Genomic DNA, 17,062 nt, shown 5'->3' with positions numbered 1-17,062 from the left:
TCAGTAAAAAAGAAATGTAGAATCTTCTTCCCTACCATTTTTATAAAAGAGGACAAAATTCTATTTGTTGTGTATATAATATGCATAGTATCAACTGAATACTAAATAATTCAATAACTTCTTATAATTCCTTCTAGTACAGAGATGATAAAATGACATGGATTCTTTATCCATGGGGAAGAAAAGGAGTTCTGAAGAATGATTCCTGAGAAATGTGCTACGTACTGTTGTAGCGCATGATATACTTCATGGATTCCATATCAGTCACTTTCCCTTGGTCACGCCGGAAGATTTTGGCTCGTGAAGCCAGATCGTAAGAGTAGTCCAAACCCAGCTTCTTCACCAACATTGGATAGCCGCTCCAGTTGTAGATTTTTTCATGGAAAGGAATGTTGTAGGAGGGCCAGTAGCCTAATTTGGAATGGAAGGGAGGGAAGGGTGGGATGGACAGGGAGGAAGACAGAAGAGAGAGGAAACCAAAGAAATGTTATTCGTGGTACTTTCTTTTGAAAATTGGCACAGCTGTGTAATTACAAAATGATACTACATAGAAAATAATGACTGTGAACCCTGGCAATCAAACAGATCCTTTGACATTTACAGACTCGGTAGACCTCTAGATTATTCCATGAGGGGAAGAAAAGCATCAGGGTTCTTTGGGTTTTCACCCCAAATTCTTAAAGCAGTCTGTTAAGCAGAAGATTATCTGAATTCTAGGCTCAGGGTTGAATAACTAGACCTTAGGCAGTTAACCTCATTCCCCCAACCCCCTTTTTTTTAGCAGGAGGGGGGAAAGGAAGAGTTCATAATGTGAGGGGAATGGAGATGGTCTTTACGGTTCCAGTAGGCATTTAACTCCTCTGACGCTCGACATTCATAAAGGCTCAGCTTCATTCAGAGCTTCAGTGTGCCAACGACACTAGGTGTCAAACATGTGACACACCTTTAGTAAAATCAACATTTCGGGAATAGCTCAGATTACAGTGGCCTAGGGTATTGCCTATAGGACAGTCAACCTTCAGCATTCGGGGATTAATTCCCACTCCCATATTCTCTTAGCCCTTGTCTGCCTTTTTCCCTTCTTACTGTTTTATAGGATCCCCTACTCGGGGGTGAACTTATTAAGAGAAAACAAATGACAAGACATTCAACCTTGCTGATTCTGGGGCACAGAGCCAGCATCAGGAAGAAGTGAGATAAAGACAACATTGAAAGTGCAGGCTAAAAGTCACATTTATTATTGCAGTGTACCTAGGTTATACAACTTGGGAGTTAGAGTGCCTGGACCTTCAGCCTGGTCCTGCCATTATTAGGTATGTGACCTTACACGACTTTTTTAACCTCTTTGTGCCTCAGTCTATAAAATGTGAACAATGATAGTACTTACCTTATAAGGATCATTGTGAGTGTTAAATGAGTTCAAACAGATGGAGTAGCTTACAACAGGGTCTGGTACTTGGTAAGCACTAGATGAATATTAACTTTTATAATTATAGTTCTCTATGTGAATAGCTCAAATGAATAATAAAAATGGCCGCTTTATACTTCACATTTTCATAAAGCTTCATGACTAAAAAAAGATTTAAAATAGAGTATCTTATATAACAACACAATACCTGCTGATGTATAAATATTACATCCCTCCTTCTAAAGGAAGAAACAGAGGTTCAGAGAGGTCGAATGCCTTCCTGCTGACTAAAATCACCCAGGGCTTCTATCGGCGTATCACAGCTGCTTCCAAATACTAGGAGGTTTGCGGGACTTTTTTTTTTTTTTTTAAATGGCTATATGATATTGCTTAATTATTTAGGAAAATCCCATGTTTCTTTCTGAGCCTTTCTTCCCTCACAGTAAGATGGTAACAAAACTACTTATCTGGAAATATGTTATGAAGGTCAAACAAAGGAATGTAAGTAAAAGGTATGTCAAGTATATAGGAGACACTCAATGAATTTAACTCTGTGTTCTTCTTGCCTCTGGGGGAAAACAAAACAAAACTACAGAAAGATCAGCATCAGCTTGTTTTAGTCCCAGGGTAGATTTCTTCATGGGATCTAGGAATGGGATTGCAAAGAACCTGAATCTACCAGCATATAATCAGCGGCTTCCTATTATTATCAGGCTCTTAGAACCAAGTCAGACAGCTAGGTTCTCAGTTTTGAACTGCCATGCCAACCAAGTAGCCACCTAATGATCTGACTTCTCAGGTGCATTTTCCAGCAAGAAGAGAGGTAGGTCCGCTACTTGGTGGCATCTGATCTTCTTGAAGTTTCCACCTTAATTAATTCTGTTTTATGCACATTATATGCCTTTAGCTGGCAGGAGCCACCCTGGAGTGAGGCGGTTCCCTCTGGGTGTCGTTACAAAATGGATTCGAGGACCTGGGAAATGAAGGACCGGCCCTGATCCCCAGGATCCATACCGTGTCTTGGTTCTGTTCCTTCTCATCTCTCAGCTGATCTATTTCAACAGTTTCCTAACTCTCCTCCTGTCTTCTCTCTGACCTGTGTGTTCTTCCTTTTCAAAGACTCCAGTTTTCTAAAGGATAAAGGCTAATTTTTAGTTTTTTGAGGAACCTCCATACTGTTCCCCATAGTGGCTGTACCAATTTACATTCCCACCAACAGTGCAAGAGGGTTCCCTTTTCCCCACAGCCTCTCCAGCATTTATTGTTTGTAGATTTTTTGATGTTGGACATTCTGACTGGTGTGAGCTGATACCTCATTGTGGTTTTGATTTGCATTTCTCTAATGATTAATGATGTTCAGCATCTTTTCATGTGCTTTTTTTGGCCATCTGTATGTCTTCTTTGGAGAAATATCTATTTAGGTCTTCTGCCCATTTTTGGATTGGGTTGTTTGTTTTTTTGATACTGAGCTGCATGAGCTGTTTGTATATTTTGGAAATTAATCCCTTGTCGGTTGCTTCGTTTGCAAATATTTTCTCCCATTCTGAGAGTTGATTTTTTTGTTTTGCTTATGGTTTCCTTTGCTGTGCAAAAGCTTTTAAGTTTAATTAGGTCTCATTTGTTTATTTTTGTTTTTATTTCCGTTACTCTAGGAGGTGGGTCAAAAAAGATCTTGCTGCGATTTATGTCAAAGAGTGTTCTGCCTATGTTTTCCTCTAAGAGTTTTAGAGTGTCCAGTCTTACATTTAGGTCTTTAATCCATTTTGAATTTATTTTTGTGTGTGGTGTTAGGGAGTGTTCTAATTTCATTCTTTTACAAGTAGCTGTCCAGTTTTCCCAGCACCACTTATTGAAGAGAGTGTCTTTTCTCCATTTTATATTCTTGCCTCCTTTGCCGTAGATTAGGTGACCATACGTTCATGGGTTTATCTCTGGACTTTGTATAAAGGCTAAACTGACTGCTCATCAGGATCCAAAGGCTGTATTTTCCTCTGACTACCTATCTTCCGTGTCACAGCCTTCTCTCTAGCTGTCTTGGGCTAATAGTTTCTCCTTCACACCACGGTCTTCATGCCTCTGTTTGACCTTGTCCCCTTGTCAAATTGCTGAGCTCCTTTCTAGCCTGTAAACCTCCAGGCAGACATCATCTTCTCTTTCATTTATTTAACCAATATTCAGTGAGGACTTCTTATGTGTGCTGAGCACTATGTTCAATGCAAGATGCTAGGACTTCTAAGTGTCGGCAATGTGCTCGAGAATCGACAAAACTGATCTCAGTGAATTACCAGGACGACCCTGTGAAACCGCAAGGGTCTACACTCCCACATCGCAAAGCTCCTGGGGGCCAGATGTGTTTCAGAATTCAGGGTTTTCCAGATTGTAGAACAGCAATGTGTAAATTACAGATGATGTTGCAGTCTCTCTGTGGGGAGCCCCTCATAATCAAAGACATTGATAACTCTGTAGCCTGATGTATAAATTCTCTCCAGAGGAGAGGAAATAAATAGAGGCCATAAATAGTTCAAGTTAGTTTTTGCTGCTGAGTGAGTTCAGATCAGGTCATACTTGGCTACCACAAGTGAGCTAGGACAAAAGACAAAGGAACAAAGAACTTTTAGAGTTTGGGGATTTTGTAATTACGAGTAAGGGACTAGGGACCTGCACCATGACTGTCAGGTTTTACAGGTGAAGAAGGTAAGGCTTGGACAGAGTGGATAAGATTTTGAGGAACAGATAGTCAAATCAAGGCAATGTGACTCCAAAACCAGCACTTCCAACGTCTGGGCTGTGACCCTGCCCTCCATAACCGCCTTCTCTCATCCCTCCCACTGACAGCGTCACCACCAGGTTTGCTACACCAGAGCGTATCACTGCTGTTTGCTTTCTGGGTTCTAATAGCTTCTTTAGGTGCCTTGCTTCCCGATCAGACTGTGTGTTGGGGATTGTACATCCACGCTTTTCCAGTCCCTGGGCCAGAGTAGCACTCCCATAAATAGTCGCTGAACTAAAATTTTACTTGGGAACCCAGCAGAGAAGGTAATACTGGAACCATAAGTAGTCCTAAGATTGTGAATGCCTGGCTTTGTCCCAGTCTACGCATAAGGGTAGATCATGCTGTCACGTAAGAGTCTGAGGCGCAGGTTTTACATGTTGTGCTGAACCTGGTCATTCTTTCCCTGTGTGACTAGCAACGGCATTCCCCTCCTTCCTTCCCCACCATATATACTCCCCGCATCATACATTCACACAGCACATATTACCCATCTCACACACACACACATCAGACTTCCGGACTTCTAGCATGAAGAAAATACCTGTCCGCAGAACATCGGTTTGTTCAGAATATTCTACATATGCAGGAATTTGCTCCACGATGTACAGAGTGCCTTTACCAAGGCTGTAGTTCAGATTTACCTTCTTCAGGTCCAGGACCATGTACTGATTGTTATACGTGCCTGAAATATCGGGAGACATGAAGACAGGGCATGGGTATGGCTTTACTGGTTAACTCCAGATCTAAACGTACGTACACGCCTAAAAGTTATTCTGCAGGGCCACTTACCAGAGTTGTATTTTGAAAAGACCTCTGCCCACTGCTTGCCTCCGTTTGCCATCATATTGGCCACCCGGACTCTTTGCCAGGCCAGGAGAGACTTGGGTACCACGTGCTGCAGTAGGGTTTTATTATACACGCTGTTTGTGGTCTGCAGCAATACCAAACCACTGCTGAGAAGGTAAAAGTCGTCCAGAGACTCCAAAAACCCTGCAGGAAACACGAATATACAGACCAGCATAACACATATGCAAAACACTGAGCCATCAGTGTTAGCACAGAGCTTTGTGTACACAGTGCATTTTGCAGTGTCCGTTACTATTATCCTCTCCCAGCTTTGGTTCCCCTCTGTGGGAGTTACTCAACTGCCGTTTCTAAAGGTGCCAGTGGACCTCCATCCCTGGATTTGCCATTGAAAAATTTTGATTTTATGATTTGGGATGACAAGAATACATTAACTCAGGACTATTCCAAGTTTCCAAAATGACGAACAGAGTAGATCCTCACTTGCTAGGATTTTCCAGGAGAACTTTTAATTAGGGGGAGATATTAGCAGGATTCATTGTTGGATAGTAAGAATACGGATGCCTTCTTTCTTTCTCCTTTTCTGTATTTTCCAAATTTTATGTAATGAGTCTACGTAATTTTTTTAAGTAGAAAAAGTATCTACATTTATAAAAGTGAACATGGTTTTGACACTCTGGGTCAATGTGTTTTACAAATGTTGGAAAATCAGCAGAGCCACAAGTCTTCTTTTTAAATAAATTTATTTTATTTGTTTGTTTTTATTTTTGGCTGTGTTGGGTCTCTGTTGCCGTGCGCGGGCTTTCTCTAGTTGCGGCGAGCGGGGGCTACTCTTTGTTGTGGTGCGCAGGCTTCTCATTGCCGTGACTTCTCGTTGCGGAGCACAGGCTCTAGGCACGTGGGCCTCAGTAGTTATGGCATGCGGGCTCAGTAGCTGTGGCTCGCAGGCTCTAGAGCGCAGGCTCAGTAGTTGTGGTGCACGGGCTTAGTTGCTCCGCAGCATGTGGGATCTTCCCAGACCAGGGCTTGAACCTGTGTCCCCTGCACTGGCAGGCGGATTCTTTAACCACTGTGCCACCAGGGAAGCCCACAAGTCTTTTTTAAAGGCCTATTGTGTGATTTATTTTGTGATGAGTGTGGTAGAGATCAAGGAATATCAGACACAGCTGTAACAACGAGAGAGGCTGTATTGTCATCAGTAACTAACAGTGATGGACAAACTGGCGGTGCTACATTAAGGTCAGAGAAGAGCCCAGGGAGAGTTAAAAGGAACCAGGGTGGTAAGCTCCTCCAGAGCTTCACAAACTCCCACCATTTTTATACTACTTTATTATTTTTGCCATGTCTGATTACTACTTGTATTATGCTTTACTTAATATTTTTCCTTACATGAGCTCTCTTTTTAAACTTAAAATACTTAGCCTTATCACATAAAATAATATCCAAGGAACCATGGGTCTAATGTTTTGGGGGCTTTTCCCCCCAAAACCAGTACATTTAAGCAAATACATTTCTATTAACATGCAAGAAAATACATTTTCAGGAAGTCCCTAATGTCACCTCACTAGAACTATGCATGTCATGCACTGAGCAACACCAATGACGCTCCGAGAGGAGAGGCGATGGGATCTATCCAGGATCACAGGGCCAGCTCCTGGCAGACCTGGGCCTGGAATGCAGGTCCTTGATCCAGTCCAGGGCTCTTCCGCTAAGTCTGAACACCTATGCTCAGCCTCCACGGCACTCCCTCTTCTGGCTTAGTGAAGGCTGGAAGAGGAGAGCTTCATGGAGGAAGTGGATCTGAGTCTTGAAGCTTGTGTAAGTGCTGACCAGGTAGAGAGCAGCGAGCATCACAGGTGGGGACAACACTGAGTGAAGGTGCATAGCAGGATGTAGCACAGGAGAGCGTGTGTTCTGGGAAGCCAGGCAAAGACAGTCATTCATTCATTCACTCAACAAACAAGCTATTGTGCATTTACTCTAGGCCTGACAGGGATAGGTGGGGTGGGGTAAAATAACGGGACCGCCTAAGACTTCAGAGCGTACATGCTGGGAGTCAGAAGGCCGGCATTTTAGTTCCCTGCATCGCCACCAACAAATTTAGCACTTCTCCTCTTGCCTCTCTGTTCCTTATTCCCTTCCTCTGATAACCTGGGACTATGTGATGTCATTCACCTCCGATTTTGAATTTTAATTCCTGGAAATTTCTGAGTAGGAAAGTTACATGATGAGAGCAGCGTACAACTAATTCACAATGAGCCTCCACGAGGCTGTCATTAGCCAATACGGAGATCTGCATAAACGACAGAAGGATGCACACTTCAGGTGGTGCAAAGCTCTATGAGGGGATGGCAGCCTTGAATGAAATTTTAATGGGCAACCCCTCTGAGAAGACACAGTCTAGACATAGGAGGCATGATTGACAAGCAAAGTATGAGATGAATTTCAATGACAGCTTTTTTTTAAAATTTTATTTATTTATTTAGACTGCGTTGGGTTTCACTGCTGTGCGCGGGCTTTCTCTAATTGCGGTGAGCAGGGGCTACTCTTCGTTGCGGTGCCCAGGCTTCTCACTGCGGTGGCTTCTCTTGCTGGGGAGCAAGGGCTCTAGGTGCCAGGGCTTCAGTACTTGAGGCTCGCGGGCTCTAGAGTGCGGGCTCAGTAGTTGCAGTGCACGGGCTTAGTTGCTCCGTGGCATGTGCGATCTCCCCGGACCAGGGCTCGAACCAGTGTCCCCAGCATTGGCAGGCGGATTGTTAACCACTGCGCCACCAGGGAAGCCCCTCAATGACTGTTCATTCAGCTCTTGGGCTGAGGTTGTTCTGCAGTGTTTGAACTGTACAGCCATACTTGGCAGCCTTGAGCAAACTCTGGTAACAAATCTCCACAGGAGAGAACTCTGTATTTCTGGCATGATAAACTTGCTAATTCACTCCTTATTGTAGCAGTCTCTGTGGACACAAGAGGGCAGGCGTTCTTTCATATGTGTGAGTGACTAATACTAACATGAAAGGAGCAGTCTTTCATTCAAGAGCAAGACTGTTTGTTGAAGACAAAAGAAATGTAGGCCACCCAGAGTTCTGGAACAAAGAAGATAAATTGTCTTACAGAAAACTTTAGTCAAGGAGTTTAATTCTATAGTTTAGAGTTTAAGATTTAAAAAAGGAAAAGGCCCAGAGAGGGGACAAAGTCCTGAAACAGTGCATTATAAGAGAAACAAATGTTCCTTGACTATGTGAAGTTGTATTCCTGCTCTTATCTGTCACTAGTAGCTTTGGAAGGCACACTATTTTAGATCAGGGTAAAGTGAAACACTTCAGTATGAAAGCCAGCCAGCAAATAAGATTTCATAGTAAGCTTCTTGCTAAATTTAATCAAGAAATAAGAGAACCCTTACAGTTAATAAAGCATCTTTCAGGACTTAAAAAATATGTAACCGCTTGAATTGTAAACATGAACAAGGACCACTTTCCTCTGATTCCATTTAGACCCATTGCTTAGTAAAACACAGAAAAGTTTACCCTTATGATCCTATCAAATGTATTTAAAATGTGCCCATTTGGAAGAGTGACATCAACATCATGGGGGGTGTGAGACACTCCCTTTGTCTCTCCCCTTCAATCTACGACCAGTAAAACCAGTAAAACTTCCATAACTCAACAAAGGTTCCTCGGCCCAACACAGCAGCATGCTGGAGAGTTCCACACCTCTGTCATCTAAGGGTGGGTGGACTGGAACACATAAAGTAGGTGGAACCAGAGAGACGGTGAAGGCAGTGCCGGCCATCTCCGTGCCCCCAGATGGCACTGTCAGCAACACCGGCAGCAGCAAGGAACCGACAACCCTGGAGACAGAAATAGTGACAAGGAGGGCACCAGGCGACACCTCTAACACGGACAGTGGAGGGTGGAAAGTGCTAGCTCTCAAAAATAACCAGCGCGGGTAAGAGAAACCAAAAACTCGTGCTATAGCGCCACCTACTGGGAAACAAAAGAAAGGCATCTAATTACTAACCTATTTAATAGCTACAATCAAGTGAGGAAAAAAAAAAAAAAGCTTTACCTAAAGAAGAAACATGTTCACCACTTCAAATGCACTGGCAGAGGAGCACTCATCAAGCCCCATAAAGAACCATGGTAACACAGTACCAGAAAAAGAAAATGACAGTCCTCCAGAAACCAAATTTAAAGTCACGGAATGTTGTGATCTGATAGAGAATTCAAAATAGCTGTCATGAAGATACTCAACCAGCTACAAGAAAACTTTGAAAGGCAGTTCAATGACCTCAGGAATGAAATGAATGAACAGAAGGAATACTTTACCAAAGAGATTGAAATTCAAAAAAAGCACCAAATAAGAATTCTGGAGCTGAAGAACTCAATAAATGAGATGAAGGATGCATTAGAAAGCACTGGAAATAGAGCAGACCACATGGAAGAGAGAATCAGTGAGCTTAAAGATTGAAATCTAGAAATGATACAGGGAGAAGAGGAGAGTGAATTAAGATCTAAAAAGTAAAGAAATCCTATAGAACCATCTGACTCTTTTAGGAAGGGCATCATCAGGGTAATGGGTATCCCAGAAGGAAAAGGGAGAGTGAAGAGTGCAGAGGGTTTATTTAAAGAAATAATAGCTGAGGACTTCCCAAACCTGGGGAGGGAACTGGATGGACAAGTCCACAAAGCCAAGAGACCTTCTTTTTCAATACAAAAAGACCTTCTTCAAGACACGGTATATTAAAACTGTCAAAAGTCAATGACAAAGAAAGAATATTTTAAAGGCAGCCAGGGAAAAAAGGATGGTAACCTACAAAAGAATCCCCACCAGTCTATCAGCAGACTTCTCAGCAGAAACTCTGCAGGCCAGGAGAGAGTGGAAGGACATACTCGAAATACTGAAAGATAAAAACCATCACCCAAGAATACTCTATTTAGCAAAGTTATCCTTCAGATATGAAGGAGAAATAAAGACGTTCCCAGACGAACAAAAGCTGACTGAGCTCATCAACATTAGATGTGCCTTAAAAGAAACGTTGAAAGAAGCTCTTCTACCTGAAATGAAAAGGGAGAAGTACTGTACACAAAACTTTGAGTAAAATGGTAAATGGACAGACAGAATAAAAAAATTGCAACTTATTCTATATCAGAATAGGTTGTTAAAAACTTAATTACAGCATAAAGATTAAAGGGAAAAAAGCAGTAAAAATAACTCTAGCTACTTTAATTTAGTAACAAACAACACAAAAGGGAATAATTTAAGACAACAAAAATGTAAAAAGGGGAGAGGAAAAGGAGGAAACCCATGTAGGCAAATGAGGATAAGATACTATCAGCAGAAAAAGAACAATTTTATCCATGATAGGTTTCATACAAATCTCATGGTAATCACAAAACATAAATCTAGAGCAGAGAGAGGAAACGTAAAAACAAGGGGAAATAGGGAAAAACATCATAGAAAACCACCATACTAAAATGGCAGACAGAAACACAAGGAAAAAGGAACAATGGAGGGAAGCAGCTGCATAGCACAGGGAGATCAGCTCAGGGCTTTGTGACCACCTAGAGGGGTGGGATAGGGAGGGTGGGAGGGAGATGCAAGAGGGAGGAGATATGGGGATATATGTATACGTATAGCTGATTCACTTTGTTATACAGCAGAAACTAACACACCACTGTAAAGCAATTATACTCCAATAAAGATCTTAAAAAAAAAAAAAAAAGGAACAATGGAGATACAGAGCAACCAGAAAATAAAAGATAAAATGGCAGTTCTAAGTCCTCATCTATCAACGATCACCTTAAATGTGAATGGATTGACTTTACCAATCAAAAGACACAGAATAACTGGATGGATTAGAAAATAAGACCCAACTATATGCTGCCTCCAGGAGACATATCTCAGCTTTAAAGAGAAACATAGGCTCAAAGTGAAGGAATGGAAGTTGATACTCCAAGCAAATGACAGCCAAAAGAAAGTGGGTGTAGCCATTCTCACATGAGAAAAATAGACTTCAGGGCAAAAATGGTAGCAAGAGACAAAGATGGACATTAAGTAATGGTAAAGCAGACAATTCGTCAAGAAGACAGAACAGTTATTACTATATACTGACCTAACATAGGAGCACCAAAATATATAAAGCAATTATTAACATACCTAAAGGGAGACAACAAAATAATAGTAGGTGATTTTAATACCCAACTTACATCAGTGAATAGATCATCTAGACAGAAAGTCAACAAGGAAACAGCAGCCTTAAATGAACCTTAGACCAGATTGATTTGATAGACATATATAAAACATTCTATCCAAATGCAGCCGAATACACATTATTCTCAAGTGCACATGGAACATTCTCAGGGACAGACCATATGTTGGGATACAAAACAAGTCTCAATAAATTTAGGAAGATTAAAATCATATCAAGCATCTTTTCCAATCAAAATGGTGTGAAACTAGAGATCAACTACAAGAAGAAAGCCAGAAATATCACAAATATGTGGCAACTAGGCAACATGCTACTGAACAATTATTGGGTCAACAAAGATGTCAAAGGAGAAATTTTTAAAAATTAGACACAAACGAAAATGGAAATATGGCTTACCAAAATCTATGGGATGAAGCAAAAGCAGTATCAAGACGGAAGATTCTAGTAATACTGTAAATGGCAATATTTCTTTTTTATGGCTGAGTAACATTCCATCATATATGTGTGTATGTGTGTGTGTGTGTGTGTGTGTGTATATATATATATATATATATATATATATATATATATATATATCCCACATCTTCTTTATCCATGTATCTGTTTATGGACACTTAGGTTGCTTCCATATCTTGACAATTGTAAATAATGCTGCTATGAACATTGGAGTGCATGTATATTTTCAAGTTAGTGTTTTTGGTTCTTTTGATATATACCCAGGAATGGAATTGCTGGGTCATATAGTAGTTCTATTTCTAAGTTTTTAAGAAACCTCCATACTGTTTTCCACAGTGGCTGCACCAATTACATTCCCACCAACAATGTACAAGGGTTCCCTTTCTCCACATCCTCACCAACATTTGTCATTTGTGTTCTTTTTGATGATGCCATTCTGACAGGCGTGAGGTAATATCTCATTGTGGTTTTAATTGCATTTCTCTGATGATTGATGATTTTGAGCATCTTTTCATCTGCCTGTTGGCCATCTGTATGTCTTGTTGGAAAAACATCTATTCAAGTCTTCTGCCCATTTTTAATCAAGTTGGGTTTTTTTTAATGTTGAGTTATATGAGCTGTTTATATATTTTGGATATTAACTCCTTATCAGTCATATCATTTGCAAATATTTTCTCCCATTCAGTAGGTTGTCTTTTTGTTTTGTCAGTGGTTTCCTTTGCTGTGCAAAAGTTTAATGCGGTTCCATTTGTTTATTTTTGCTTTTGTTTCCCTTCCCTGAGGAGACAGATCCAAAAAATATTGCTACAGTTTATGTCAAAGAGTGTCCTGCCTATGTTTTTTCCTAGTACTTTTATGGTTTACAGTGTTACATTTAGGTCTTTAATCCATTTTGAGTTTATTTTTCTATACGGTGTTAGAAGTTCTAATTTCATTCTTTTGCATGTAGCTGTCAAGTTTTTCCAGCACCACTTATTAAAGAGATTGTCTTTTCTCCATTGTATATTCTTGCCTCCTTTGTTGTGGATTAACTGACCATCAGTGTGTGGGTTTATTTCTGGACTCTCTATTCTGTATCACTGATTCATGTATCTGTTTTTTTGGTGTGCCAATACCATACTGTTTTGATAACTGTAGCTTTGTAGTATAGTCCGAACTCAGGGCACATGATTCCTCCAGCCCTGTTCTTCTTTCTCAAGATTATTTTGGCTATTCAGGGTCTTGTGTGTTTCCATACAAATTTTTGAATTATTTGTTCTGGTTCTGTGAAAAATACCTTTGGTATTTTGATAGGGATTACACTCAATCTATAGATTGCCTTGGGTAGTATGGTCATTTCAATATTAATTCTTCCAATCCATGAACATGGTATATCTTTCCATGTGTTTGTGTGGTCTTCAATTTCTTTCATCAGTGTCATAGTTTTCTGAGTACAGGTCTTTTTATCTCCTTAGATAGGTTTATTCCTAGGTATTTTATTCTTTTTGATGCTATTGTACATGGAATTGTTCCTTTAATTTCTCTTTCTGACAGTTTGTTGTTAGTGTATAGAAATACAACAGATTTCTGTATATGAATTTTGCATCCTGCAACTTTATCAAATTCACTGTTGAGCTCTAGTAGTTTTTTAGTAGCATCTTTATAATTTTCTGTGTATAATATCATGCCATCTGCAAACAGTGACAATTTTACTTCTTCCTTTCCAATTTGGATTCCTTTTATTTATTTTTCTTGTCTGATTGCTGTGTCTAGGACTTCCAATATTATGTTGAATAAAAGTGGTAAGAGTGGGCATCCTTGTCTTGTTCCTGATCTTAGAGGACATGCTTTCAGCTTTTCACCATTGAATATGATGTTAGCTGTGGGTTTGTCATATATGGCCCTTATTATGTTGAGGTATGTTCCCTCTATGCCCACTTTCTGGAGGGTTTTTATCATAATGGATGTTGAATTTTGTCAAAAGCTTTTTCTGCATCCACTCTTGCCACTCTTATTCAACATAATATTGCAAGCCCTAGCCAGATCAATTAAGCAAGAAAAAGAAATAAAAGGCATCCAAAATGGAAAGGAAGAAGTAAAACTGTCACTGTTTGCAGATGACATGATACTATGTATAGAAAACCCTAAAGACATCACCTAAAAACGATTAGAAATAATAAATGAATACAGTCAAGTTTCAGGGTACTAAATCAGTATACAAAAATCTGTTGTGCAGAAAGAGAAATTAAGAAATCAATTCCATTTATAATTGCATCAAAAAGAATAAAATTCCTAAGAATAAATTCAAGCATGGAGATGAAAGACGTGTACACTGAAAACTATAAGACATTGTTGAAAGAAGTTGAAGATGACACAAATGGAAAGATATTCTGTGCTCATTGACTGAAAGAATTAACATTATTAAAATGTCCATATTACTTAAAGCAATCTATGGATTCAGTACACTCCTTATCAAAATTCCAATGACATTTTTCACAGAAATGGAACAAAAATCCTAAAATTTATATGGAACTACAAAAGACCCCAGATAGCCAAAACAATCCTGAGAAAAAAGAACAAAACTGGGGGGTGTCACACTCCTTGATTTCCCATGATATTGGCAGAAAAATACAGAGATCAATGGAAGAGAATCGAGAGCCCAGAAATAAACTCACATATACATGGATAATCAATTTATGACAAAGGAACAAACAACATACAATGGAGAAAGTATAGTCTGTTTAACAAATGGTGTTGGGAAAACTGGACAGCCACATGCAAAAGAATGAAACTAGACCACTGTCTTACATTATACACAAAAATCAACTCACAATGGATAAGGAGTTGAAAGTAAGATCTGAAACCATAAAACTCCTAGAAGAAAACATAGGCAAGATGCTCTTTGATATTGGTTTTAGCAATATCTTTCTGAATATGTCTCCTCAGGAAAGAGGAACAAAAGCAAAAATAAACACATGGGACCTCATCAAACTAAAAAGGTTCTTCAGAGCAAAAGAAACCATTAACAAATTGAAAAGACAACCTACCAAATGAGGGAAGATATTTGCAAATCATATATCCAATGACAGGTTAATGTCCAAAATATATAAAGAACTCATACAACTTAACAGAAAAACAAACAACCCAATTTAAAAATGGGCAGAGAAGCTAAAAAAGACATTTTTCCAAAGACATACAGATGGCCAACAGGCACATACAAAGAAGTTCAACATCACTCTTATTAGGGAAATGCAAATCAAAATCACAATGAGATATCACCTCATGCCTTTCAGGTATCACCTCATGCCTGTCAAAATCACAATGAGGTATCACCTCATGCCTGTCAGAATGGTTCTCTCCTTCCAGAGCGATGGAGAGAACGTGGAAAAAAGGGAACCCTCATACACTGTTGGTGGGAAGGTAAAGTGGTGCAGCCACAGTGGAAAACAATATGGAAGTTCCTCAAAAAATTAAGAGTAGAACTAACATATGACCCAGCTATTCCACTTCTGGGTATTTATTGAAAGAATATGAAAACACTAATTGGAAAAAGATATATGCGGCCCTATGCTCACTGCAGCATTCTTTACAAATAGCTAACATATGGGGCTTCCTTGGTGGTGCAGTGGTTGAGAGTCTGCCTGCTGATGCAGGGGATGTGGGTTCGTGCCCCGGTCTGGGAGGATCCCACATGCTGCGGAGCGGCTGGGCCCGTGAGCCACGGCTGCTGAACCTGCGCGTCCGGAGCCTGTGCTCCGCAACGGGAGAGGCCACAACAGTGAGAGGCCCGCATACCAGCAAAAAAAAAAAAAAAAAAAAAAGCTAACATATGGAAACAACTTAAGTGCCCATAGACACATGAATGGATAAAGAAGATGTGGTGGGTGTGTGTGTGTGTGTGTGTGTGTGTGTGTGTGTGTGTGTATGATGGAATACTACTAAGCCATAAAAAGATGAAATCTTGCCATTTGTGACAGCATGGATGGACGTAGAATGTATTATGCTAAGTGAAGTAAGTCAGATGGAGAAAGACAAATATCATATGATTTCACTCATATGTGGAATACAAAAATAAATGAACAAACCAAACAAAAACAAACACATAGATACAGTGAACAGAGCAGCAGTTACCAGAGGGGAAGGGTGGCAGGGGGATGGCAAAATGGATAAAGGGGGTCAACTGCACGGTGATGAATGGAAGCTAAACCTTTGGGAATGAGCGCGCTGTAGTATATGCAGAAGTCGAAACATAATATGTAGGTACAGAAAAAACGTATGTAATGTTATAAACCATTAAAAGTAAAATAAAAAATTTTAAATGTGCTTATTTGCATATCACATGCATTAGCTGCTCCAAACCTCTGAAGACCACACACATTCCTTCCTTCCAAAAGAGTAGATTCAGTGTTGACCAAGGACACAAATGACATACAACTCAGGGTCAGGAGTGTGGATCATGATTGTAAAAATAGCTGTGCTGCATTTCCTCACCCCTCCCTCTATCCATACTCAGCAACGGGATTCTGCAACATCTCCCAGAAAGAGGCATTGTCTGTTTCCCCATCTCTTAAATCTGAGCTGGATCCGGAACTCGCTTCGGCTAACAAAATGCGCCAGTTCTGAGTCTAGGCTTCAGGAGACCTTGCATACTTCTTCTCACCTCTTGTAACCCTGTTACAGCAGTGTAAACCAGCCCAGTCTAATTTAGTCTCTGGGATGGGAGACCACATGCAGGAGGGCCAGCCTCTAGCTGGCCAGTCCCCCAAAGTGCTACAGAGTTCATCCAAGGTCAGCAGAGCTGCACACCCAACCCCAGCCAACCTCAGACGCACGAAGTGCCCAGCGGAGACACCAGAAAGAACCATTTAGCTGACGTGTGGACTCAAAAGCAATGATAATCACGTTTCCAGCACAAAATTTGGAGGTTCAGCAGTAGCTAATATAATAATAGTAATCCAATTATACAACATATTTTGTTTTGAAATGTCTTACTGCCATTTGATTTTTAAAAATTTTTTATTTTATTTTGATTCTTTTCTCTCTTTTTTAAAAAAAATTATTTATTTCTGGCTGCGCTGGGTCCTCACTGCTGCCTCGGGCTTTCTCCAGTTGCAGAGAGCGGGAGCTACTCTTCGTTGCGGTGCACGGTCTTCTCACTGCGGCGGCTTCTCTTGTTGCGGAGCACGGGCTCTAGGTGCGCGGGCTCAGTAGTTGTGGCATGCAGGCTCCACAGCTGTGGCTCGCAGGCTCTAGAGCACAGGCTCAGTAGTTGTGGCGCATGGGCTTAGTCGCTCCACGGCATGTGAGATCTTCCCGGACCAGGGCTCAAACCCATGTCTCCTGCATTGGCAGGCGGATTCTTAACCACTGCGCCACCAGGGAAGCCCTGCCATTTGATTTTAACACAGATGGATGTGACACTTTGGGAACTCTTTTC

The 17,062-nt window shown here is 40.6% G+C and overlaps 1 protein-coding gene across 2 annotated transcripts in view; it reads right to left on the bottom strand.

Annotated features, from left to right (window-relative positions):
* PLBD1 (phospholipase B domain containing 1) overlaps positions 1–17,062 on the bottom strand; it is a 78,675-nt gene that overhangs the window by 5,712 nt on the left and 55,901 nt on the right. For both annotated transcript variants that reach the window (XM_032644190.1, XM_032644191.1), the window contains exons 7-9: positions 4,971–5,171; positions 4,723–4,863; positions 226–411 (exon numbers count right to left, since the gene is read on the bottom strand). In XM_032644190.1, coding sequence (XP_032500081.1) covers positions 226–411; positions 4,723–4,863; positions 4,971–5,171 — 528 coding nt within the window. The remainder of the gene's footprint in view (positions 1–225; positions 412–4,722; positions 4,864–4,970; positions 5,172–17,062) is intronic.

Source organism: Phocoena sinus, chromosome 10 (assembly GCF_008692025.1).
Source record: "Phocoena sinus isolate mPhoSin1 chromosome 10, mPhoSin1.pri, whole genome shotgun sequence".
In the NCBI taxonomy this organism is placed as follows: domain Eukaryota; kingdom Metazoa; phylum Chordata; class Mammalia; order Artiodactyla; family Phocoenidae; genus Phocoena; species Phocoena sinus.
The sequence above is the reverse complement of the archived record's forward strand: the minus strand, read 5'-3'. Positions and strand labels throughout refer to the sequence as shown.